This window comes from Leuresthes tenuis, unplaced genomic scaffold, assembly GCF_036924035.1.
Source record: "Leuresthes tenuis unplaced genomic scaffold, fLeuTen1.0.hap1 SCAF_11, whole genome shotgun sequence".
Classification (NCBI taxonomy): Eukaryota; Metazoa; Chordata; class Actinopteri; order Atheriniformes; family Atherinopsidae; genus Leuresthes; species Leuresthes tenuis.
The window spans coordinates 23640886-23668160 of NW_027325365.1; the positions used below are offsets into that span (position 1 = coordinate 23640886).

The 27275-nt window shown below is 40.9% G+C and overlaps 1 protein-coding gene across 3 annotated transcripts in view; it reads right to left on the bottom strand.

Moving 5' to 3' along the window:
• pigg (phosphatidylinositol glycan anchor biosynthesis class G (EMM blood group)) overlaps window positions 1–27275 on the bottom strand; it is a 154951-nt gene that overhangs the window by 81795 nt on the left and 45881 nt on the right. For 2 of the 3 annotated variants that reach the window (XM_072396189.1, XM_072396188.1), the window contains 3 exons: window positions 18756–19065; window positions 14452–14615; window positions 3272–7365 (listed from right to left, as the gene is read on the bottom strand). In XM_072396189.1, coding sequence (XP_072252290.1) covers window positions 7143–7365; window positions 14452–14615; window positions 18756–19065 — 697 coding nt within the window. In that variant the 3' untranslated portion in view covers window positions 3272–7142. Of the gene's footprint in view, window positions 1–3271; window positions 7366–14451; window positions 14616–18755; window positions 19066–27275 lie in introns of those variants that run through there. The other variant, XR_011917826.1, reaches the window with a different exon arrangement.

Consider the following 27275-nt stretch of genomic DNA (forward strand, 5'->3'; position numbering starts at 1 on the left):
CCACACAGACAAATGAGACAAACAACCATGCATGCTTGCAGAAGAAGTATATAAAACTAAATCCATCCTTACTGCTTCCATGGTAATTAAGAGGGTAGGTAACAGCCAGGTGCTGCTGATGAAATGCACTCGATTTGCTGATCCTCATGAAGTGTTTTGGCAGTTTGCTTGTCTGGAGCATTTAGGCGTGTGTTAACACAATGCCACGGAGGAAAGACCTCAGTAGTAATCTTAGAGAGGCCATTGTTGCAGAAAACTTTTTAAAATGTTCATTAGTAGCATTCATATTTCCATGAATTTAGAACTGAATGAGTTTATCTGAAGTGGCGCTCCAACTCCACATTTTGTCACACATTTAGTTTCTGTTAGGTACAGTATATGACATGTTGTTGTACCTGGATGTTTTGAAGTCGCACATTTTCACACTTACCGTTGAAGTTACCTAATGTTAGTGCGATTTTAATTGTGACACTGAAGCATTTGTCACTGGGCCTCTGCTAGCTAATATGCTTTTATCGGTGTGTGAAAATGATCAAATAAAGCAGGATAACCACTAAAACCTTTTTTTTTCTTGAATCAGAGTGATTTTGAGTATCTTGATTGTCATTAGGGCAATAGATAGATGCAGAGACGTGCATACAGCTGCTCAGTTGGCCTTGGGTGCCATGTCCCAGGACTTTGAAGCACTTCATAACATTGTGTTCCATATTAAGAGGAGAATTCAGAGGAGGTCATAAAAAGTCAGAAATGAAAGTGAACAAATTCATTTTGGGACTGAACTTGGTTCACCAGTTCAATGAACATGATAGTTCAATTTTAATCTGGGTGAAGTGACCTTTTAACTAGTTCTTGGCAGCCCTCTTTGGATTTGCAAAATTAATCTGAACAAACCACAAGACTTCTTGAACAACATCCGTTGGCCAGACGAGACCAAAGTAGAGGTTATAATACACAGCAGCACGTTTGGAGAAAACCAAATGGGCCCAAATGATGATTTGGGCTTGTTTTGTAGCCACAGGACCTGGGCACCTTGCGGTCACTGAGTAAACCACAAACCTCTGGAGACCAAAGTATTCTAACCATTAAAAAAAGAAAAAAAAGAAAAACCTTTTCTTTCTGTTGTAGTGGACTGTACCATTTCCTGTTGTTCCTCCACTTAATCCTAAAATCAGCCACAGTATTTGCTAAACTCATCGCCCTTCAGTTGTGTCGGGCAGGTTTTGAGTAGCAGGTCTATTTAAAAACTGAAAACAGCTGCGTGTTGCATTTTTTAAAATGATGATGATGATGATGAGAACAGAGAAAAAGGAGAAAAGGTTTAGGGTTATTAAACAAAAAGAATGAACAGTGAAATCCGAAAAAGACAATGAGGGAGAATGGCACGGTGATGTGATATATCTCAGTGGGTTTGCATATTCAGCGATCTCTGTCACAAACTGTATTTGATTAATTGCTGAGGTTAAACATACTGATCGCAACAGATTCAAACTGATGTGACACAGATTATTTCATTCCCCAATCCTGACAATTCTTAAAATGATTTGTATTCTAAAGCAGTGGTGCTCTGAGGCAGATTTACAATTCAGTGGGGATGTGATGGATAATACGGTGAAAGCTCTGCTGTGGAACCAACTGAAATATGAGCAGGACAGCTTTTATGGCTCACATCAGCTCCTCCAAATGTGACAGGACAGAAGAATGAAAGCTTTTACCTTTAAAGCAACAAAACAGAAAAGAGCAGAAATTATAATTTCTTGTTTTTTAAAAGTTTTTTTTACAAAAATGTCTTCATTCTACTTTCAAAGCACGAAGCCTGGATAGAAACTCTTTTTTCACTAAAGAGCTTGAGGTGGAGAGCCCTGACGAGACGAGTGGGAGCACCAGACTCAGTGCTGTGGAGCTCAGTGTCCCAAATATCAAAGAACATCCCCTTGATGGCTGCAGGGCTTATGTGGGTACAAGCATGCAGCCCTCACAGCAGCTGAGGTAGCTCACAACCCTGGGTGACTTGTACCTGGTACCAGAACATACACTCAGTCACAAAAAGCCTGCATCAAGACAACGACACAGTCCTCTGGCTCCAAGGAAGCTGTCATTGTGAGGGAAAATCTGTTTGAGCATCTCAACCCCAGCATATTCATGAGAGAGTGGCAGCTTCTTCGCTCATAGAAGCGTGTATGTATTTGGGATGAGTCGGTGCCAGAACCCTATCAGGAGGTAGGGTTTTACCCAGACTGACCTGTGAAGAGTGAAGCATGTCTGTTTGGTGGCACCTGGCTGCAGCGTGGTGACAAAAGGAGCCAGTTAGACCAGCCAGTCATAGAGGAGAGCTCAGAGCCTCCCGGAGAGATGACTTATTTGTTTTAGCCCGCTTTAAAAAAAAAAAAGAAAAAAAAAAAAAAAAGAAGCACCAGGATGAGTCGTGGGGGACATGGCAGGGGAAGAGATTGAAGCAGTGACCCAGAACGTAGAGAAGACTGAACATATATAGAAGAGATTGGAAGATGAGAGAGTGTGTTTATGAGGGCACAAATCGATTCGTGACAGTAACCTCAGGCAACATCTGTCGTGCTGGAAAACAAAAGAAACGTTATGTAGCAGATATGAAGATAATTTAAAATATATGAATTTATGGGTGAAATAAAACCACCCATACGGATGCCGGCAAAAGTCTGTTTAACATTTTATGAACTAAACACGCACCATCACAAACAGCTTTGTATGCTTTACATTTCAGGACAATAGCACATCTTCGGTGCGTCATCACTTTGGAGATTTTTAAGTGAGACTCCTACTCAGAAGCTAGCGAAGCGTGGAATGTGTGGTTCCTTCAATGGTGCCACTGAAGTCCAGCTCCTGAAGGCATGAAATAATTATTTTGTGGGTGGATGGCAGATAGAAGGATGATTACTAAATTGTCATCCTCCTACTACTATACTGCATGTAAAGATACACTAGGTGCACAGATGGTTTATCTGTCCAGTTTTACAAAGCAAGTGGGAAACTTTGACAGCAGAAACTCCAGTAAAGAGTGAATAATACAGTATGCCACCCATCCTTCGGGAGCAGGCTTGGATGGCCTCCGCCCAGGCTGTATGAAGCTGAAAGACAATTTAATGGGCGGCTAATCACTAATAACTCAAGTGGGATACGCACAGACTCTTATTAAAATGTCTGCTTAAAAAGATGTGAAAGTTTGGCCAAAATCAGGCCGTGAATGTTTTCACAGCTGATTAAATTCAGACAGAAACCAGAGTTAGGATGTACAGTATCATTTATTTCAATTATCAAGAACAGAAAAAATATGTACAAGTGATAAAGGGCTTGAAAATCAACATTTATTTTCAGTTTGTTCATTTCACATTTGCTAAAGAGCTTTAAAACAAAGACAAACTATCAACCTCAGTAAGAAAATTAAAGCAGGTAAAAACGTCAATACCCAAGTCGACCAAAGGATCAGAAACAGAGAAGCAAAAACACCAGAACACACAAACAGAACTAGCTGCATAGTTACTATAAACTACATTAAAACATCAAGTCTGAGTTCAACAGGAAGCACAAAGCTGAGCTCTTTGTGTTCTTCTTTCCAAAAGTTGCACACGAAACAAAGGAAATCCCTAAGAGGGCCGTTGCTGATACTTACACAGGAATACAGTCAGGACAACATTCGACACACAGAGCACTGTTGATGTGATGTCTAACACAAAGCTTTCAACCATGTGAACAAAACAATTATTCTGATCCATTTCACGGGCTGCTGGATATTTAGATACAGAGGAGCGATTTGACACGCAGAGTGTTGCCCCGTCAGATTTGTCAGAGGAGCTTTGAGGCTCCTTCTTGCACCGATGCAGACGTGTCTCACAGACTATCCGCGAGGGTTTGGAGTGGGGGAAAAAAGAAAAGAAAAGGCTGCCTTTACAATGCCATTATCAACATTTATCCCTCCTCTGTGAGCTCAGAAACAGGTACAGGTCACCAGTCCTCATGCTTGGAAGTGATCTGTGATGTTTTGAAAAAACTGTCACCTGACTGACAGATTTTAACGTTTGTTCATCTAAATACGCTCACTCTGTGATGCTAAACAAGTCACGCTTTTTACCTCTTTAAGTAAAAACCTCTTTTAGAAACCCCCAAAAAGCTCAACTAGACTCAAACACGGTGTCTCGACAGAACTGGTCAGAACTATAAAGTGGTGCCATCTATTTTTCATTAAGAGGAAGAGGACTGATGAGATGTGGATGGATGCAACTTTATTGAGCAGAATTCATCTTCAGCACTTTAGAAACTAACTTAGCAGCCCTCAACAGGTATAATAGTTCTTTTGATCTCTCAGAACAGAAAATCAATCTTCATCTGAGCGTGCTGCTGTTCATTTCTGATCATTCTAAAACACCTTAAAGAGTAACAATCACAGGAGAAACTTCCACAACCAACGTCCCTCCTGGTGCCATCTGCCTGCTATAACAGCTCAGTTTGTAAAGACAACACAGAGGCTGTGGACTAGCACAGAGATGTGAAGCATACTGAACACTGACAGACTAATCCTCACGAGTGATGTAGATTATTATCAGGCTCATAAACTATTCATATCAGACTTTGTTTGAAGTCTGACTGAGACTCCCTGTTCAGCTAAAGAGAGGAAAAGGCACTTGACAATAGTGTTCAGCCAGTTTAAAAAAGGGTCAGTTGAGCTTTGAATCTGGTTCCCTCTAAGCTAAATGGGTCCAGCCTCTAATGGAAAGCAGCTAACCTGCAGTGATCCACATGCAGTGTGTGTCTGCCACTAACCCTCTGCCTGGAAATGCAAATCATTGTGTTTGTCTGACTTTCCAATGGCGTTTGGGACTTTTAAATCCCATTTTGTAAATGCATTGGACGGTGAGCTCCCTTTCCAGGCGAGTCACAGCTACGACAGGGAGAAGCGTGTCTTTGCAGACAGAATCTATTCAAAAAAACACACAGAACATCCCTTCCCCAGTGCGGCACCTGCTTCCTCGCTGCCTGTGGCGGATGTCAGTGATCTTAGCTCCGGGCAAGACTCGGTTTCAAGGCAGACAGCTCATCAAGGTGACTGACAAGCGTTGGGGTGGGAATTCTGCCCATAGGAGAAAAGTTGCGCACTGTGGCTTTAACGCTCAATGTTTCACCCCGTGGCTTTATTTTTTCTCAAGTATCAAAGGGTGATAATGTCGGAGCTGGCAGGTAATGATCAACAAGGTTCTTTGAAGTGGTCGCAACTGTTCACTGCCATCACCGATGCCCAGACACAGGCAAAATTAGACTAGGCTAGAATTAATTCTTACTTTCCACTTGGTGCCCTGTAATGCAGCAACAAAAGACCCGTAGTTCTGCATGCTGGAAGAGAGGAGAGTTTCTATCCACAAGCTAATCTGAAAAAATAACACGTAGAACACACAGACGCCTGTCTTTGGTGTCACTGCTGCTTGTATATCTTCATTTTCAGACTTTACTTTCAAAGCAGAAATGCGTACAATCACTCAGCCGCTGTACAGTCAGCAGCGACAAATTAGTTTAATGTAACTAACAGCTTTTTTAAATTATTTTTTGGTAACTTAACCACTTAGTTCACATCAACAAAAAGAACAGTTACTGCATATCTAAACAGTTTTGCAAGCTCGGCCTTTGCTTCTGTTTCAGTTGGAACTCAAACGAGATGCAGTGACTGATGGGTAATCAATGAATTTCGCGTTAGGTGACGAGCTGACGTTCAGCGCGTCCATACACAGTATTTCCACTCCCTATAGTTTGGAATCTTACATCGACATGTGCAGTCCGTTTCACAGGGAACTCTTTCTGCTTTGGATCAAAGCCAGCTTCTGGAGTACTTTTACTTTGGGGTGACCAACATGATTTTAAACACACTGAGCACAAGTCAAAGAGGTTTGAGCCCACCCACACATCTAAATAAAAGTGTTGGCTTGTAAAGTGGGGGGTGGTACAGTAAGAGATGAAAAGAATTAAACATTGGTGTCATTTTAATTGCAGCTGCAGTTTTTTTTTTCTCCACAGGATTTAAAACTGCGTCATATTTTGAGTGTAATTCATAAAGTAGACAAAAAACTAAAAAGAAAAGAGAAATTTGTCTTTTCCACTGATCTCACGATATCATCGATTCCTGCTCTGTGACTTTGGGTGGAAACTGAACGTTACGTGGCAGCTGGTGCCTCAGCGTCTACCTTACACTGATACCGTGTGCAATGCAACTCCTCATTGAGGCAAACTGTAGCTTAGTTTATTTAAAGCAGCTTTGTGTCAAAATTCCAAAAATGTCACCAGCAGCTGGAGGGTTAAACTCTTGTGTGAAAATGGTTCAAAGAAAAAAAAAAGAATATTTTACAAAATGGTTTGCGATGCACATTAAATAAATACTTAAAAGAAATGGCTGCAGCGTGTTGAAAACTCCCACTCTGCACCCCCATGATTCACCCACACATGTATTTTCACTAATGCTGCCTGATTAGACCCTTCTCTAAGAAGCCTGTGTGGGCACACACAGGCTTCATTGTTTGACATCTCGCTCCCACTTGTGTTAGTTTGGTTTTACCTTTCCGACCAAGGCGATACGAACTCCTGGTGAAGTTCGTACTGTTAGCAGTATAGCAGACCCCTTTGATCCACCACAGCAGGAAGAGCGAATGTGTTACGATCACCACTGTCACCATTGATCTTTACCATTTACACCTGCGCTCTCCGACTACATCATGAGACACGCTCAGTTTGGTGAACTCCAGTGTTTCTCGGCCCAACTTCAGACGAACATGGTTGCGCGACGTAAACAGCTGTTTTCAGAACAAAAACACTGCTTTAAAGAGAAGAAACACACAAAGCCCTTTGTAACGTGAAGGTTTATCCAATCACTTCGGATGTGCTGCAGTTCACTGCACGCTTGGCCCTGAGTTAAAGAAATTCATTCTTCTCTAGAAATTTTAACATCATCGCACTTTCATTCATTCCAAAACATTTTCTTCAAGGAAAAAAAATGTAGTATTTAAATAGACTTTTTAGATTTACATTTACATTTAGATCGACTCTTCCCGAAACACCAACCCGCACAATGTGAACAGATGTGGGTAAAAGTCTTAGTCTGAGAGGCTGGTGGAGGTCAGTCTTTTTGCTCTCTAAGACTTACTTGAGCTGTGGCTTTGCTCCATCGTGATGAAGATGAGGCAGACTCCTGCAGTCAGCAGGAGGTGCATGGACTCGTACAGCAATTTGGGGGAAAAGACGCTCCATATAAAGAGATGATAGCGCAGGACAGTTACCAGAACAATGTAGGCTGCAGCTGGCACGGACCTCAGCAGGGCCAAACAGTAGCAGCCGTGGCTCACTGCAACCGGGCTCCTGTGGAGAGGAAGAGGATTCGTGAGACATGAGAAAGGAGGAAGCAGTGCGGAGAACAGGGCAGGTGACTCTGGAGCACCACAGAAAAGTTTGAAAGGAGACCAAAGACTTCCTACGCTGCTTTACGTCTGCACATGCTGAAAGCTAGTTTACTGAAGACGCAGATTGTTTGATGATTCATAGCGAAGGCCATAATTCCCACTTTTACCTCTTAGGAATACTCAGCAGGAGCATCTGATCCAATTATCTTCTCCCAATAATGCGGACAGCAGGGAACGTCTGATTAACAAGTTAATGACTTTAAAACCTGCTTGATATGAGGATGGATGCAGCCAGGAGATTAGGAGATGATGCAAAGCCAAACACAGACAGATATACATTTTCACTGAGATGTCATCTCTGACGCACTGAAACATGAGAGAAAATCAGCGAGGGGATCTTTAAAATGTTTTTATTATTACAACAGGCAAAGTCCCAGCTGAGGGGGAGGAACTTTAAGTCTTCTGATGGCACAGGAGACGTGGTGGGTAGTCCAGCTCAAAGCTGGAAGCTGGACTGGTCAAGAATGTACGAGTGAATGAGCAACATGTGTAATCAACAGTGACACGGTTTCTGTGTTCAGTTGCTGATGTGCTGTAATCAGTCTGAGATGCAGAGGAAAGTTGAAAACATTTAGTTAGATAAAGCTGCATCTGTGTCCTCAAAGAAAGAAATTCCAGTTTTAGAGAGTCAACCTTGGTTTTTGTAAACTCGTTACAATTCCTCCGGGCTATGCTCACATTTTAATTACCACCAAATGTTTTATATCTAGCAACTGCCAGGTCTATCTGTGGTGTAGGCAGACGAACCACGGCTAATGCAAGTCTCTTGTCAAAAGTCAGTAATCATTGCCGGTCAATTTGAAAACAGTCCACCTTTTCTTTGTCCATCTCTTTTTTTCTATTGGATGCATGCTGCAGATTGTTTTCCAGCTATATATCGTCGCCTTTATCCTTGAAGATAATGTGAATGATGCCATCAACCTGCATTCGCCCACTTGTTATTAAAAGCGTGATTGATATGAACTCAAACAGAGCTCGTTGTACCTACATTTACAAAATACGAACAGTTCAAATTTCTACCATGATCTACATGTACACTGGCCTTGCAGTGGCAGTGTGAGTCTTGATGGGTGTGTTTCACTCGATTCGATGCTGCGCTGCGCAACCCTGAACCTGATGTGATGCGTGATGTGTCTGTAAACAAGCATGCAGAAATGCCCGAGAACGTCCCCGTGTCACATGAGAATATTTTCTAGTCTTCCTTATTACCTTCTTTTCACCTTGAAATTAAAAAAAAAAAAAAAACGTGTTCTCTTCCTAAGCTGTGGCTGACTTGACAGCAGCCTTCTCTTCCACTGCTGCAGGCAGCTGAGGGTGCACTCCTGTTGTCTTAACTGGCTTAACTGTCCACATGTATGAAGATGTGGAATAAAGGCTGGGAAATAAAGGTTTCAGTGAACTCTTCCAGAAAACCCTCAGCTTTAAGGATGCTTTCACACACTGCTCACATTTTAGAATGCTTTTAAAAGGCAAATTAGCTCTTAAATTGTTAAAATGTCAAGACGTATTCGTTTAATCCAAAATACAGTTGAAAACTGTTGATATTTGAAGCCTCTGTTAGGCCAATAACTGATGAATTACAACCATCGAGGGTAGATAACATTTTAGACACTTTCAAAGTAGTTGTTTGTGCTGCTGTAACAGACTCCTTTATATAGCTGTGAAATAGTCCCAAATGCCCCCAGACAAAGAGAAACTCGGTTGGCGAGTATAACGCAATGTCATTGTCACTGAGATAACAGACAGCAGGAGTAATAATGAGACCGAGCTTATAAAACAACAAAAGAAAGGCAGAATCACAGCAATCAATGCAACCTTTAAGCTCTTCTACCTGCTGCATCCACCGAGTTGCTCTTTTTAAAACAGCTGAAGCTTACTTCTGTGTGCCACCTCAAAGATATACCAAATCATGAATGTTTTAGTATCTCTTTGGGAATCTTTCACAGTGATATGTCAGTTTCGAAAAAATCCGGCAAGCGACTTATTCTTTCATAGGAAGGCGTGTGACAAACGTCTCTAATTTCAAGCTTTAGAAATGTGACAGATGAAAACGAAGCTCAATAAAGCTTTAGCCTGGTGTAGCTTACATATGCAAAGTTAGAGTAACAGACTAGTTTTAATGATGAATTTAAAGCCATATCTCCCTGACTGGCTGGGTTTGAAGATCTAGTGGAATAAAACGAGAAAAATCTGTTTAAAAAGTGATACAGTTTGATCGCGTCGAGGGAGACCTGCAGAGCAGCTATTGATCAAAGCTCGTTTTCAGTACTTTCCTTTGTGGTCAAGCTGCTGACGCCGCACAGTGAATTCTAAATGAAAGGAGGCTATTTTAGTTTCACTCATCACAGTAACTCTGAGTGCATTTTACAGATGGGGTTTCTGTGGAGAGTTCCCTGTTACGAGTAATATCCGAGAACAAGGAGAGACGGGCGCAGCCCTGCACTGAAATGCAGCATGCGATCTTTACAAGCTGGATCTAATGTGACATCAGCTGGAGGAAGGATCCGAGTCAAACCGCTGCAGTGGACACCGCAGTGGCAGAAGAGTTCATCACAGCCCCCGCAAACTGATGTGAGGCCCAAATAACATCAAGTGACCGGACTGCTCAGGGGGTACAACCACCATCACCTCCCATTATGTGCCGTTTGTTGGCGGTTCAATGATGATGTCATCCTAAAGGCAAAAAACTACCTGTTTTCATCGATCAAACTGAATCTTTAAAATGCACATATTCTAAAGTGGATTTCTATCTACTACTTGAAAGCAATAAAAACCCAACACGTCTCAGGAGTTATTTTCTTATTGGATTACTTTAGCTGCTTTTACAGCCATGTTTCCAAAGATGCTGAGTAAAATGGATATAAGTCAATCAATTTGTAATTTGTAAAAAGGGAAGGAGGGGTAAGATGAGCCAGTGGATAAATTGGCCCACCCTGTGTATCTTGGCAACCGTGCACTTTTATTGTCATGGCATCCATCAAATCTGCCAGACTGTACAAAGAAAAAGCCTTTTTTTCTTTAAAAAACAGTTTTGGCTTAAAGTTTTAACGTACCAGATGTAATGGCTGCTGCATTGATGCCAAATTATCGAGGACAAAAAATATATTGCCATGTTGGTCATTTGTCAGAGTATAAAATGATGCAAATCATTTAGCTAAATATTTGCCTGACTTGGTAAACTAGCTAGTTTTTTCAGCTCTTCTTCAGAGTATCAGCTGTAGGGCAAAGTGAGCCAAATGCTGTGGGGCAAACTGAGCCAGGTATGAGGCTGCAGAAACTGCAAGGAGGGAGTGTTTATTTCCCTGCCATCTTGGATGAAGAAAAAGTTGAAAAGTTATTTGCAGTGGTCGTTAATCTGCAGCTATTGGTTTGTTTCAAGTTGCATAAAGTGAAAATAGGACAGGTTTTGCATTCAATGTAGGCTATAAAATGCCAATGTTCATTTGGACAGCAGTTTTCAATTCTTTTTCTACAACTTTCATGGCGTCTTTTTGTTAGGTTTTATGTTCAGCTATCTTTAAGAAAAGAAATAGTAATATTTTTTAAACAAAAATTACAGATTAGTTTTTAAAAGAAACAAATGAACTTTTCTTAGTTAATCAAACAAAATTTGATTTAGATTTAGCTTGATGGTTAGTTTGCCATCAAACTGAGCAACTTACCACCAACTGGGCCATGGGAACATATAGAACTTTAAAAAAAATATTAGGCTTATAAGAAGCCCTATTTTTATATAGATTGATTTTGGTTGTTTAAATTGATAAGACACATCCTGAAATTTGGTTAAAAGCTTTCATTTGACTCATTTTCTCTTATCTTGAGGACCACATAAGTAAACAAAACAAAACAAAAAATAAAAAATAAAACCCAACATCCCCCATAGCTTTTTTTGAGAAACATGGATTTAGCTATTGGCAGTACGTGCGGCAGCTGAGCCGCAGACAGGGACGGTACGCTCAGTGCACCATACATGCCGAAATAACTACTAATAACCGAAGCGATTAACTGTGTTGACTGACAATGGCTTTCAGAAGTGTTCCCGCGCCCATGCAGTGATTCCAACTTCAGAGCCGAGCCTGTTTTTTTAATGTAGTGCTCTCTGAGGGCACCATGATAAAAAAACAGTAAGATCTCTTTTTCAACTTTTGAAATGTTGTTTTTATACCAGTTTCTGAATTATTTTCATGTCATTGCTGTCTTGACTGTTTAAAGTCCCAAACTCCTCTCTTCAGAGATTATGCAAGTTCGTGCATTCATCCGGGATCGACAACTGTTCAGTAAAATGAGGCATTTCTGTATTTGTTCATTTTAATTTGATATTTTCTGCCACTGCCAAAAACACAACATTTCTGAGATGGGAGGAATTTTTCAATCACGGAGTGCTGAATTTCAGAGTTGCAAAGATTATTCAGACTTTAGATCCTGTCCGGGTATATTCACCCTCTGTAGTCGATCTTCTGTGGAAACTTTGCGCTAAAACATTTCTCTTCAGTAAATCACAAGGCTGCTGGTTCGAGCAAGAGATACAATTGTCCCCACTTTTTATCAACCGCACGATGTGTAGAAATTCCCAACTGTCTGATACAGAAAATACTTTAAAGGGGAACTCCGGTATTTTTAAACCTAGACCATATTTCATACAGCATGGCTGCAGCACAGCTCATTCACTCCGGTAAGAACGTCCATCTTACTCAAAGTCATCGTTCACATTGTCAAAATCTGATAAATATCCTGCCATGTTGCACAAAACTAGCAGTAGCAAACTCCGTGTGACGTTAGCAAGGAGTAAATAAACTGTGCTCCAGGGGGGCGTGTGGATGAAGTGGTCCCAGGAGAGTGCCTGTGTAGAAATCCCTCCGTTAGCTCTGCTGTAGCTGCAGGTAGCCACATAACAGTAGCTATGTGCTAACAGAGCTATAGTACAAGTTCGTTCATTCATTCTTCTTAAAGTATTGGTGAAATAAAGACAGATAATGCCTTATTTAGAGGCTGCATCATCCCTGCCCCGTTCACTCCATTATATGGCTATACGCCGATCGCAAGTTATCTAAATAGCTTCAGATGGACGCTGACTTTCGCCAAACTGTTCTCAGTGAGTAGATAAACGTATTTCATGCCAGAAATATGGTCTAGGTTTAAAAATACCGGAGTTCCCCTTTAAGCAGGTAAAACACCAGCTATGCATATGTACTTCACAAAACCCCACTGAAAATAAGAAAAAACAAAGTCTCCCTATAAGCCAACTCCTTTTACACAGAGTATTGCTCTCCACGGTAACCGAGCTTTCTAGCTCTGGCTGTGGCAGCAGGGCAGGTGTTTCCCAGCCACAGACCTCATCACTCAGCGCTGCGCAGCGGCGACACGCTGAGGGGAAGCGCTGCTTATTGGCTGCTTTCGCACACATACTGCAATCGAGCTACTGACCCCTCTCCAGCTGAGGTCTCTCGCTGTTTACATTCATCTTTGAAACGCTGCAGGCAACTCTCCATGTTATCACGAGAAAAACAAATGAACTTAATGTTCAGGTGCACCCACACCGTCTCACCCACAGAGAGGATTCGGCCTGCACAAGTACAAAAACAACAAGCAGCACTCATGAAGTAAATGTAATAAAGATGAGGGGGAATGTCTGCACTTGCACAGTCAATATAAGCAAAGTGAAAGTGAAGACATTTTTTCCAGCAAACTATTGCAAAATACTATTACTTTGCTACTTTTTCAGCTTTTGTATTTCCAAAAACCAAACTTTTCACACACGCTCTTACAACTGATTCCCATTTAGAAGCAGCTTACTAATTATTTTCATAAAGAAGAGGAGGTCGGAGTCAATAGGATTTGTTATCCTGTTTGGCTTTTGATTTTCCTCCCTCATACAAATGTGGCAAGCAAAGGTTTGGGCACCTCAGATGAAACTCCTCTTACTGTGAGAGGAAGATGCAAAAATAAATAAATAAAAGGCACAGAGATAAAGATTAAACACTAACTTAGACATTTTTTACAAACTTTGGAGTGAAAAGAAGGCAAAAAAAAAAGGATAACCATTCATAAGTTTGGGGTGTCCAAGGATTTTGAGCTCCCAGATTACTTCTACTGCGGTCTCAGACCTTAACTGGCCTCATAAGACAAAGTCTTGTTCATGATTGTTCATAAAGACCAAGCACATTTCAAAGCTTTAGAAATTCTCTGACTATTCCAACTTTATCCCAGAAATCAGCAGCCATTAAGAAGCTTCCTGACACTCTGAAAATGAAAATAATTGATGACCACAAAGCACGAGGAAGCTATATAAATACAGCAAAGCACAGTCAAGTGGTTGTTTTCTCAGTTCATAGTCTGATTAAAATATAGACTTAACAGATGTGGTAGAGGTCAGGTTGAGGTCCGAAAGACCGATAAAACCTTCAGAGAGAAGTGCTTGCAGCATTAAAAGAAAGGACAATAAAAACTCCTGCCTGACTGCAGAAGACCTTCCGGAACATTAAGCTCTGAAGTGGACCTTGATCCAACGGTCATCAGAAGAAAATCTTTTCCTGGTTCCTTACCACAAAATCTCTTGTCGGAAGTTTGCAAATCAGTATCTGGGCTTGTTTTATGCATTTTAAAAACAAGTCAGAGTTTCTTGAAAACAATTATACAGCTGTCAGTTATTCTTTGGGTCACAGGGAACGTTTCACTACAGAATGGATCATGTAAAAACCCACAAACATACCCCAGAATCCACACACGGCAAAGGCTTTGCCATGACTTTCAGTACCCGGACCTGAATATATGTGAATAAATCTCAAACAGCACTGCATGAAATGCAGTGGGTGAAATGGGTGAACAATCTTACAGAACCACAAGACTTTTGGGTGAGAATCTCCAAAACAAGAGCTGAAAGACTCCTGGATGCTTAAAAAGTGTTGACAAACTGTCAAAGGGGATGCAAATCTAAGTGTAACATTTATGTTAAAAGTACTAAAGAAATGGCTAAACTGAGACTTACCTGTCTCTCTCTGAGCTTAGGTAGCAGACAAGATGACATGCCCAAAGCAGGGGGCCTGCATAAGTGCTGAGTGCTGTTAAGAAGATGGCAGGGGCTTCAACGTAGCTTTCCAGTCCAACGAAGCCGACTGAAATGTCAATGGTTGCTATGTTATTCGAGTTGCCCTGCAAGCACACAAACATTTTTTAGAATAGCGAAGGCAGAACACATAACTACAAAATATAGACAATGATCATTTCTTCGAGGTTGCGCTGACTTCCCAGCAGCCCAGCTGTTTGTGTCTTCAGTCTCCGACCAGAGGAGCCCACACACCTGATATTCTGCCACTCGAGCTCACCGTGCATTTGTGCATGTGGCGGCAAGAATATGTTTATTTGACCAAAAAAAACCAAAAAACTTTCAAGTATGTCAAATATGCCTGAAGTAATGTTAAAATGTTCACACAGGGAAATCAAAAAGACAAAAAACCCCACTAAAGTTACACCAAAATGGCTTATTTACAAGAGTTAATGTTTATTAATTTATTTTATTTATTTATTTTATTAAGTTCATTTTTGTCTACTGAACAAATTCAGTCTCATTGCTCATGACAAGTGATAATCACATTTAAAATCTGTTCATGAGGCTGTTGCATGTTGGCTCCATCCCATTTAAGCCCACTCAGCAGAGGTCAAACAAAGCTTTCTTGCTGAAAGTGAATGCGGTGACAGCCCGTGAGCGGCAACACATCCAGTGACGGTTTCTTCTGCGTCAGCGCACGCGTCTCTGATCAGCGAGGAAGAAAACGCTAACAGCTGGTTCCATTTAAAACAAACACGGCAAATATCAGTCAGGAGGTTGGAGGCTGAGCAGGGGGATTTTTTCTGCTTGATTTCTTGCTGAAATCCTTCTGAGATGTTTCAAATGTCAGTCTGAACCAACAACAAACATTATAACCTTTGGAAAGAAAACAGCAGAAAAAAACGAACCCCATAAGAGCTGACAGACAGTGGGGCTGGTCGATTCCAACCCTTTGAGGTGTACATCCAAAGTTTGACTCCGCTCATGTGGTAACATTTGTAGAAGCGTGCTCATTTGACAATAATAAACACCTCCTTGCTATCTGAGATGGTGCTTTAAGATGGTGATGAGTCCAGAAACAAATCTGACAGGTCTAGCGCTTCATCCACTCCCATTGATCCAAACTGTTGGATGCAGAGAGCCAAACATTCTCCGGTCAGAAGTTTGATTCATCGCCGGATAGGTTTTCACTTTGAGGTTACCTGGAATATGTCCAATAACTCCCATGTTCTTGAGTGTTTGGTTGCCAGGAAACAAGAGCACTTTGAAAACAAGGGACAAAAACTACAATGAAACTTCTAAAAACACAGCGGCGAAAAGACAACCATTATCCCAGAATCCATTAAAGAATCCCAGTTCAGATGAACTGGGATTAAGCGCCACTGAACTCGGTGATTAGATTTTAACTGAGCATAACTTAGATCATTCCACATGACACTATGTTTTGTTCCAAAGTAGAAGACTTTAGTCCCACATGTTGCGCCTTCATATATCTATTGTGGTTACAGCTGCTCGAGAAGGTTATTACTCATAGGTCTGTAATTACACGCCTGGACGCCTAGACAGAAAATTGTCTGGTGGCGGTCAATTCCCGAGCCCATCACAACATTAATGACCCGAGGGTGATGGAAGTTAATAAATTTTTAGCGACGCAGAGATTTCTGTGAACAACAACGCACAGCTGCCGAGCAAATATCTCCTGCAGGTGGGGGTTAAATTAAAAGGAAGGTAACGCAGCTGTCTTCCAGGTAGATTCATGACTTGCAACACCATAACACATCCACTGGAAAGAGCCAGTCAAGCTGGTCTCTGTGGCGCTGCAGGGCAAGAGTGATGCAATTTGTGTCCTTAAACTTCCTTTTTTTGTGTAAGGGAAGCGCACAGCTGCACACACATCTGTCCCCCCAGGCAACAGCACAAACTAGCGCAGGCTTGACAATTGTTTCAAACTGAAGTAATCATGTTATAGATTTACTACAAAACAAATTGTGAACTAGTTTAATTTCAGTGGATGTGGAGAGGTCAGCTGCAGTTTTAAGGAAAGGTCGTGCGAGTTGCTCTGAAGAGACAAACAGGGACAGAAGACAGTTTCTCTCAAAAGAATTTGTGATGTTATGCACCTTTTTTCATTTTAAATACATCAAACCAGGTGGCCACATATCACCTGGATTTTGTTTTCTCATTTGTGTGTCATCTGAAAAGGATGCCTGAGCTCACAAACTACTTAATGTGTGTCAGAACCTGCACACGTATAAACCAGAGCAAGAAAGTCTGTACAAAGGGAAAACATTGCTCCTGCACCTTCTTTTGCGTACATTTGGTTCTGTCAATCAACTGATGGAACCACCATAAAAACCTACCTGAGGAAAAAAATCAATCAATCAATTGAAGTGTTGAAATCTAGATAATTCTTTTCCTCAGATGAAGTGGAGGAAAAAAAACGTGCACGGGAATCACTTCACTGAGGAAAGAAATGATGGGACCGTCAACCCAAACAAGTCAGTCAGTTAGTTATCAAGCCCATATCATCAATCTGCTGGCGTTCCTCGGACAGTCATCTTCATGCGTTTAAATGGACCTGCACCAAACAGAGGAACCGGCATCATCTCTTGTCCAGTGCCAACAGGCGATTTGTCTCTGAACATCTCTTCATCCTCCTGTCCACTGTCCATGACAGCTTCTCCTCACTTTTCTTCTGTTTAGGTGTTAGTGATGGTTTACCTTCAGTTTTTCTGGAGATCAATCCCATTTCCATGTTGGACATTCTTTCTGCTCATTTGTCTTTCATTTCTTTTGTTGTACATTTTCTATTTTCAGACTTATTGCTTTGAGTGTTCTGATCTGACGGTTTGACGTCTTCCTCGGTCGACCCGGATGTTTCCTTTTTGTTTGTAATTGCTCCAAATAGTAGGGACAGCTGACTGGGAACAACTAACATCTTCTGCCCTGCTTTGAGGTGAATTACCCTCTAAGAGGAGCTTGATAATTCTTTCCACTGTTTCTACTTACAGCTCAGGCTGTGTTTCCTGACAGTCAGTCAGGTCATTACTTTCTTTCACATGTAGACTCATTTGCATATCTAGACTTGTGCAGGTATTTCAGTTAGAAATGCAGATTACATGGTGTTTCCATCTTTTCCTCATGACTTAGTGTTTCCATCACTTTTCTCTTACTTTTTAAAAAAAAATTTCTGAACATGAAGCTACTTAAAAAAACAAACATATTTGGTCATATCTGCATTTTAATAAAAAAAACTGAATGAGCACCTTCCTGGCGTGGGGATTTTTAGCTGCGTGAAACTGAGACATTAATCAGTAAAGTAATGAAAATTAAATGTGTTTTATGAGGTGGTGTCAGGTCTGGAATCACAGACAGAAGAAAAACTACCAAACTACCGACAAAGTAACAAGCGATTGTCTCTGTGAGTCGAGAGCAAAAAGAAGAGCCGTGCAGATGGATCATGGAATGTTGATCATTTTCTTTAACAGCCTTCAGGAGCTTAAAGCAGCGCATGAGCCCATCTTGTGTGAGATTTTAAAGCCTCATTAGTGAGATCGTTGCATTACGTATCACATGCAAGGACAGAAACTACAGTGTACTCTACTAAAATCCGTTCCCAGATAGAAGTCTCACGACATGCTTATTTTCTTTTTAAATGGTAAACGGTGCAAATACGACTGTAAAATGTCACCAGATTCAAATTCAGTGAAACAAATAAAACAGAAAAAGTCTGTGGATTTATTCCTCACTGATTCCAGAGGATAGAACAGTTCTTGTGAACCTGCAAAAGCAAAAAAATGTAAAGCCTCCCTCCAATTAAAATGGACTACCAGTCACCCTTCTTCAGACTGGCCATTTATAACCGTTTATCTAATTTGGGGCCAGTTTGATGCGATAACTCTGGAGTGGCACTGAGACGCACATGCTCAGCCTGCATAGGATCTATACTATCTGAGATTCTTCTGGAGAAACCAGCTTCTGATTATTCAGCAGAATCTCATCTTTTATCTACTGCTTCACTGCAGGCCGCCTGAATCCTCCAGTTAGAGTTCCCTTCCAACACAGGAAGTACTGGGAAGTAGCAATAGTCTTTAGACCTGTGAGAAAATGCCACGTTCATGTTTAGAAGAAATTATTTGTTTTCAGTTGGTTCTAATCAACAGCATTCATCTAGATATCGCCCCATTCCAAGCACTGGACTTTAAAAAAACCCACAAAACTTTTACCACACTGTTGTTGCTTACCTGAAAGTAAAAGAAGGCTTGACCAAACCAGTAGTGCATGATGGTGGTCTGAGCTGCATCATAGTGGAGTTTCTTCCAGATAAACTGAGCCATAAGTGTCTGGATCAAGAGGCAGCAGCAGAGGACGGGCAGGTTGTGGGCACGAAACAAGAGTGAAACCAACAAAACCAAGCCGCTGTAAATCTCCCATAATCCCCTGCTCTTCAGCGTGGCATCTGCTGTGATGATTTGGGACCGCAGGAGGTCCTTGGTGCCCGTGAAGAGGATGCCCAAAACAAAGACGTAAACAAAGCGTGCCTCCACGGTTCCCCTGAAAGAGAAAGATCACACCGTTTCACTTCTCCAGCTACAGTAACAGGATACAGCCGGTATTGATTTGTCCCAACTAAACATCTCAATCAATATTGGAGTAATTGTGTTAGGCGACTCTGGGATGTGGACTGGAAGCCTTGCTTTACATGCGCTTGTGTTTTGAAATAAGAAAAATATTCAGAAGTGCGTTTGGGGACACGAAGAACAGAATTTAATCCAGGCTTTATTTACAGAGATAAAAGAAAATATGCTTCGCAAAGCTACTAATCAGAATCCAAACAATGCAAGTAAATCAAATGCGGGAAACCTCAAAGCCCCTAAAAAAAGCTTTGTGAAGAAAATGGAATTGAACTACCTGAATAGAATCATAATCACACAGATTGATCAGGATACTTTGGTGAAAAGAGAAAATCTGAATTCATCATTTAGTTTAGAACAGCCTTTCAAAATTCACAACTTTAATTCATTTCATCATCCTGCTTCTCATCCTGAAATATGAGCAGTCCTCATATTTCTGTGTAACAGCCCCTCCTTCATTCAGTAAGCAGTATGTCAATGTAGCATCAATATTTAAAGCCAGGAGACAGGAAGACAGAGTGCATTGCCGGAGGAAAACAGACTGTCTCACACCCATCACTTTGTCTGCCGAGGTTTCCATGTTGGTATAACTTTGAGAAATGAAGTATTTCAACATTCTAAGTAACTTTTAGGGTCATGTGATATTTCATGCAACAATGATTTTGGATTAGATGTTTCACAAAGGTTCTGGTTTGGTCTTTAATGACAGTGAAAGGTCTGAACTCATATTCATTGTTGAGGCTGTCACAGTTACAGGTCTGCTTTCCCTTCTGGCTTTAACAGGCTCGACTCTTTTCAATTGTTTCAACATACTGCTGCATGCAACACACAGAGCAGTGACACAACGGTGGCCGAAACATGTAGCCTTTCACTTTTTCCACCATCGCCGCCATCTCTCTCCTCATTTAGATGCAAGCGCAGAAGCTTCCACAGCTGCTGTGTCTGTTTCTCCCTATTTTCTCCTCCATCTTCTCTCTTTTCACTGTGCAGGATCAATCTTCCACCCTGGGACTTCTCTCTGTCTCTGGCCTGGCTATCAGTTCCTCCTCCCAGACGTTTTGGTTCTGCCTCTCTGTCCTCCGGGGCATTTATTCTCTGCTCCCGCCTTCCTCCACCTTGTGTGCATGTTGTCCTTGCCTTGTTCTGTGTGTTTGTTTCTTTCTCCACGCCAGCTTGTTGTTTGGGAAGTTTTTCCTGAATCAAGGGGCCTGAGTATAGAGGGTACCACATGCTGTATAAACTGTAAAGCCCATGGGGAAAATCTTTAGAGTTGGATGGTTTGTAACTGGTCTTTTTCTTGAACGGATTTACTTTTAGAAATATGAACATACTTGGCATCCTTCTGAAAACTAAGGTGTAGCTGTACTGCTAAAAAATTAAATGTGGAAAAAAGGGGAAAAAAATTAAACGTGGAAATTTCACCTCGCATTGGGTTTGAGCATACTTTAATAAAACTAATGCCGCTCACTGTATAGAAGGGATCAATACACTCTGATACAGTCTGTTTCCCCTTAAAAACCAATTGTGTTAGTGTGTGTATTTCACCTCTCGCTCAACGCACAATTTTTGAAAAGTAACTAGTGTTGAATGTAGCAACGTGTTGGATAAACTGAGGCTTCTTTGCATTGGCAAGGGATGCCAGATCAGCCCTGCTAGTGGCAGACCTTCACCTGTCTGCCCTGTTCAGCAGCTGCCGTCTGACTGCATTAATATGAACTGCTCACGAGTTCCCATTCTCAGTCCTTCTACATGTAAATATAGCTGAAATGAAAACATAGACCTTGTTTGTGTGAAATTTATGAGATGTTTAGAAAATCAGTGACTGCTGCACGGCTAAATGGTCTGAACTGGTGGCATTTCAGTCACCGTTTCTGACTCATTTTATACATAAGAACATATAAACAAGAACAGCCTCTTTAGGATTTTAGCGGTCTCAGAGTGCAGTATATTCTGATACAGTTGCATCCTAGCATTCACACGGATGAATACCGGGGCAAGGCAACATATACAGCAGCAACAGCACACACACAACTAAAAAAAACTACAAAGAGCGTTCAACCAGCTTCTAAACTCACCGGATACCATCTGCTGAGATCTGTGGGAAACATGTCCAATCCACAAAGACCCCACCCTGCAAACCCACAGAGCAAAAAGGCTCTATTGGTATCATCCTGGTAGCAGACGCTGCAGGACATCCTCAGATGTTCTCCGTCTACGTTCTGGAACTGGTCAGAGTTTTTCTGGAGGCATGAGGAGGACCTACTCAGTACCAAGTAGGTGTAATGTTATTAAAATCATAATATTATGGCCGATTGGGGTTTTAGCTAGACTTCAACTGTAACTGATTCATTATACTGGCATAAACATAGCAGTCATGTTTCTATTCTAATGTGTGCAGATGTGAAGATTAATGTGTAATATGTTGTCTCCATGTCTGATTGGAGATATGACCACATTGTGTGACTAGTATCGAATCGTAGTTTTGTCTGATTAAGAGCAGGTGGTGCTAAAATGTTCACATTTTTATTGTAATAAATAAGGGAAATCGGAGCTCTGCAGTAAATGAGCTGTTTGTTCCTGGTTTTGTTAGCTTGTTTTAAAGCAAAGTCTCGCTGTGAACTGTTTTGTTTTATCAGACAGCATGCTGCTTGAGTCCAGATATGTTTGGGCACTGACATAATTCCTTTCATTTTAGCTGTTAACCAAAGCACATTTAAGTAGCAGTTATGTAATGAATGTGGGCTCAAAGTGCAGCCTCTCAGCATTAATTTGAGGGCATTCACATCCAAATGGCAGGAAAGGATTAGAAATTAAAGCTCTGTAATGTGTAGATCCATCTTTTTGGGGAAATGTAAATGTAATTGGATAATTGATTCAAAAGCTGTTTAATGCACATGGATCGGCTTTTCTTCCATACAACTTGGTCAATTTAGCAAGTAAAAGGGTCGGGGGTTGATTCAAAATACGACCTTCGCACATATAAGCTGCTGCTGCCGCGGGCAAAGCATCACAAAGGAGCAAACTCCTTCTCTGGCGATGTTCAGGCAGTGACTGGCAGCAGATAATTCTTCACCGCGTATTAAAATGAACACTTTATCATAGTTTCATGATAGTATTAAGGTGTTGTGATGACTAAACCCTTCCTCTGATTTGAATATGAATACCCAGAATCTGTATTTAAAGGTTTTTACATCTTTAATATGTTCTGACAGACAGTGAAGCTAATAGTGCCAAATCCCTCGGTATAAAAGAAAGATTGTTCCACAGATTGCACACCTAGAAAAAAATACAAACATGCACTTTTAAGTATCAACTCTCCTGCACACCCACACATGCATACAGACATTACGGCAACCAAATGATATGTCACTGAAATACAATCTATGCACGTCTGAGTGACAACATCTGTGTATGTGTTTGAGTGTTCAAGTTCATTATCCTGTATGGGTGTTTTGACCAGACGGCACACCAGCCCGTGGGGACTTTAGTTACCATGGGGACAACAACTGAGGTCCACTTAGGTGAGTAACCCCCACTGAGAAAAACAAGCTGTCAGTGTGCGTGTCACAGTCTCAAAGGGAGCTACTTTCCGCAACTTTCCGCCCATATTAATATCTGCGAGACTCCAACAACACTTCATTTCAAGAGGATAGCATCTGAAAACAGACGAAAATGAATGAGGACATATTCAAAGGGATGGTTCACGAAATAGATCTTTTGTAAATGCATCATTGTTTCTGGTCAACTATCGACACTTTTTGGAAAAAAATAAAGAGCAAAGAGAGGCTTCCGTTGAAAATGTTAGAAAAGGTGAAAGATGGAGCAACACGATTTGAAGGCCTAACATATGCTGTCATAAAAAAGAAAGTATTTTATTTTTGCACAGCTCTCTTAAGGTCCCACCACAGCATTTCAGTCAGGTCGAGGTCTGGACTTTAACTGGGTCATTGCAGCATCTTGTTGTCAGACAGATGGCCTCACATTTGACTCCAGAATACTTTGGTATCCAGAGGAGTTCATGGTGGACTCAATGACTGCAAGGTGTCCAGGTCCTGTGGCTGCAGAACAAGCCCAGATCATCAGCCTGACAGCTGATATGAGGTGTTTGGATCAACTTAGTTTTTCACACATCGTTTCAAAATTTTGGCATGACTATTGTTAAACATACAATGTTATGGTTTAATATGTCGAGTTGTTCATTAAAAGTGGTATTTACTTAATTCTTGGTAAGGACCAGGTGATTTTTCTAATAATGTCCTTATATGTGTATGAACTGAACTCTAATTGGCTTGAATTGGACTGTATTACTGAAGTGCTTTGAGCTGACATTTGTAGTGATTTGGGGCTATATCAACAAAACTGAAGTGAATTGAATACGTAAAACCTTTATTTTTCACGTGACACTATGGCCTGTGGTGTAAAAACAGTAAGTCTGATGAAATTCTGACACTATAACAAAGTTAAAACATCTCAATAAGCACTTCTCTAACCGAAGGGCTTACTCCGCCAGAAATCTCTTTCCAGATAAAAATAATTTAAATCCAGAAAAAGCCCTAAATTGATACTTTAAAAAGGAAAAGTGTTTCCGATTATAAGGGTAATTACATTTATTCTAATTTCCATTTGAGACATTCTGCATATGCTCTTATCCAGAGGGGATTCAGTTCAAAGATTCACCCTCAAGAGCTGCCCTTTGATTGAATTATATGTATTAATGTGGGCCCAAAAATTAAGAATACATAAATTTGCCATGATGCAAGAATTAAAGAGCACAAAGAGTTGTAGCAAGGATTAGCTAGCTTATCATATTTCATAATGGGTAGAGGGGAAATGACGGGTATTAACAGGTAATAAGGTTAAGAAAGCCACTGAATCTTTATGGCCTGGAGTAAAATGAGACTTAAATGTATTCTGTGCAGACATGAGGAGATGAATGCAGCAGTTAAGAATTAAATACTTCACCTGTAGACCATTCACAGCAGACATTTTGACTGTTCGAAGCAAGAAAAGCACAGGTGGAATGAAAATATTAATGAGTCGGTTCCATTAGGTTTCCCCGTTTCAGACAGCAGACTCAGCACAGGGAGCCTCCCTAACTGGCATGCGGCCCCCACTGATAACATTTTCAAAGTGCAACGGCTCCAAAGCTATTTACGCAAATCATCAACTCACTTCTCGTCAACTAAACACAATCGCACGGCAAAAAGGACATTTCTTTTGTAGCAGGACGCAGTCAAAGCTGCAGAAAGGAACTGCAGGATAATCGCCAACCCAGAAGGAGTTCAGCAAGTAGTGGACATGTATTATTAATCAGTGTGTTTTATGGAAACCTGTTCCAACAGAGGAAGGGAGCAGAATATCATACTCTATCCAACACTATTCTTTATTATTTAACACTACCTTAACAGTATGGCAGGGATTGTATTCATTATTATTTTATGCAAAGGAGAAAAAAAAAAAAAGGAAGGAAAACGGGCCGGAATTGGATTTTATGCAAGAACAGTGATGGATGTGAGCCGCTGGGGTTTACAGGATAACTGGTGTGCACGGTGAAAACTTCTCTGACTTAAAGTACATCCAGCCGGTGCTGTATGGAGCCATTGTTGTGGCTGCTACATCATAACTATGCTTCATGGACGCTACTTGAAGACATTCTTTCTTTTCATCAACTTCTCCTCCGACAGTCTACATATCAGCCTGAAATATTAAACATGTTCCCCGACACCAAAGCACGCCAAACTCTGAATGCTGAAAGGCATCTTGTTTGCTTTGACATTTTTAAAAAGCAAAAATACAAAAACTTACTTGCTGTTCATTTAATTCATTTATCTACAGTTCGTCAGAGTTATTTCAAGAGTCTCCTTATTATATCAATTAAAAAGTGCTTTTTGTTGTAAAAAAGACAGATTTTCACTTATTATATATATATTTTTTTAATTTTCCAGGTTCTACTTAAAGTAGAGGGGGTGTTATTATGCTATGATTTGTATCCAACCCTACAGACAAGCAGTCAGCAACAGGAAGTGCAACAACACCAAATAAAGATTTCTGCAGCCCCACATCTCCCTTTCCACTCATCTCTTGTCCACAGTGGCCTGTAAAAAGAAATGAGGAGGCATGAAAGTATGTCGGCAGCCAGCACATTAGCTTGGCAAATGGAGTCCTAATAATGCTGCCTTTTTTTTATTTGCTAATCAAGAGTGCATGCTTGCTGGTGGTGGTATGTAAAGTGCCCTGGAGCTGCAATTTATTTTTTTAAGTTATTTGTCGTTCATTCAGTCTGTAACCTGAATGAACAGAATGTCAAGGCCACAGTCTTAATGGGTTGATTTTTTTTTGTCACAATTCTGATGCCTTTAGCCATCCAGTAAAAGAAAAAGAAACATATGTGAATGAGAGCAGCTTTCTAAGGAGTTTGGCTGTATGAATTTACACTTATTCTTTACTGCTTTCACAAAAAGTTGGAAATTTGGAACATGTGTGGCCTGCCTACACCCATTTGAGTGTAGTTACAGATTGGGGACTGAATCATGTATCCCCAATTGGATTAAATAGGTGTGTTAGGCTTGATTTGGTCAGACCAACAATATACATTTTAAAAGTGCTATTTTGGTCAAACGAAGTCAATAACTCCTTTTCTCTAAAGTCTTGTCAACTTGCTTACTGCGGCAGTTTACAGCCCTCCGGGTCTAAGGACATGGTTAATCCTTAAAAGGTCTGAGTTGGGAATGAGTTGCTGCCTCGAGTGGAGAATTTTAAGTATCGTTAGATCTTGTTCAGGAGTGGGGGTAGTTATGTGCATGCTGTCGTGTTAAAGAGAGATCAAAGCTGAAAGGTGAAGCAGACGACTTACGTCAATCTGCACTACCAATAGTTAGAAGCTGTGGGTAGAGACCGAAAGAATGAAAACGTGAATGACATTGACGAGGGAAGTTGTTTCGGACATGTCCCACTGGAAGGAGTCCTCAGGGCAGACCCAGGAACTACTGGAGAGATCTCATCTCTCAGCTGCCTTATGAACGCCTCGATTGTCCTTCTGGAAGAACTGGATAACTGCTGCCCCGGCAACCCAGATAAAAAGCAGAAAATGAATGGACAAACGAATGAATGAACCCTCTCTCGTGCGCTGTTATTTCACATAGGATGGTTTACATTTCTTGTTCGGAAGGTTTTAGTTCAGAGCAGACCACAGATAAAAGCTTACAGTAAGCTTGGCCTCATTCCAAAACAACGGAGGAATAAATTTAGTTTCTTTTGGCATCGGTTGTTAAGACTTGGGGATTTGAGAACTGTTGGGTCGTTTCTAGGCAGAGCAACTATCAGATTAATCGGGGGAGACAGGGCATTAAACATTCATTAACGCAGATAGAGCAGTAACTGTAGCCTGAAAGCATTCATTAATCAATGGATCAAAGTTTATCTTGTTAAGGGAGTCTACATAAAAAAATAAATCACTCAAAATAGCATTACTTACACACTGATTGCCTAGAATCTTCTTTCATAACAAAAACATCATTTGAACATTGTGTATTATCAGTATTTTACATTGATCAAAACGGCTTCTTACTGTGAGGGATGTGGTGTTGCACCAACACCGTTCTTCACCAAGTTCCGTTTTCATCTACAGTTCTTTAGTAGGTTTGAATTGGTTAAGAATAACTGTAAGAATGTGAAATCACTAGGTACAGGCTATAGGTCACAGTCTTTAAACAGACACGAGGTTTACTGACCTAAAAGGGACAATATCATTAATATATATAATGTATTTTCATCCACCAATCAAAGCTGACCGACCTTTGGTTCTAAAGTGCTTAACATTTACTGGGTTGTTTGCTGTCACTCAAATCTGATCAAACCACACCCCCACAGTCCAAACGTTTATTTTCCAACCTTTAACTTTGTTCTCAGCTGGATTGAGAAGAATTAAGGATGCTGGGAAAAGGTCAGAAAGAAAAGAAGAGAAAAAGAAGTCATTGGACAGCTTTGGGCCCTTTAAGGATCAGGAGAATACCTCAACACTGTTTGATGAGAAGTTGCCAAACCTTATTAAAACTTATTTGCTGGATGTTTCCAAATGTTAAAAGTGGTAACGGCGAACAGAAAACAGTACCTTGACGAGCTGCAGAGCTG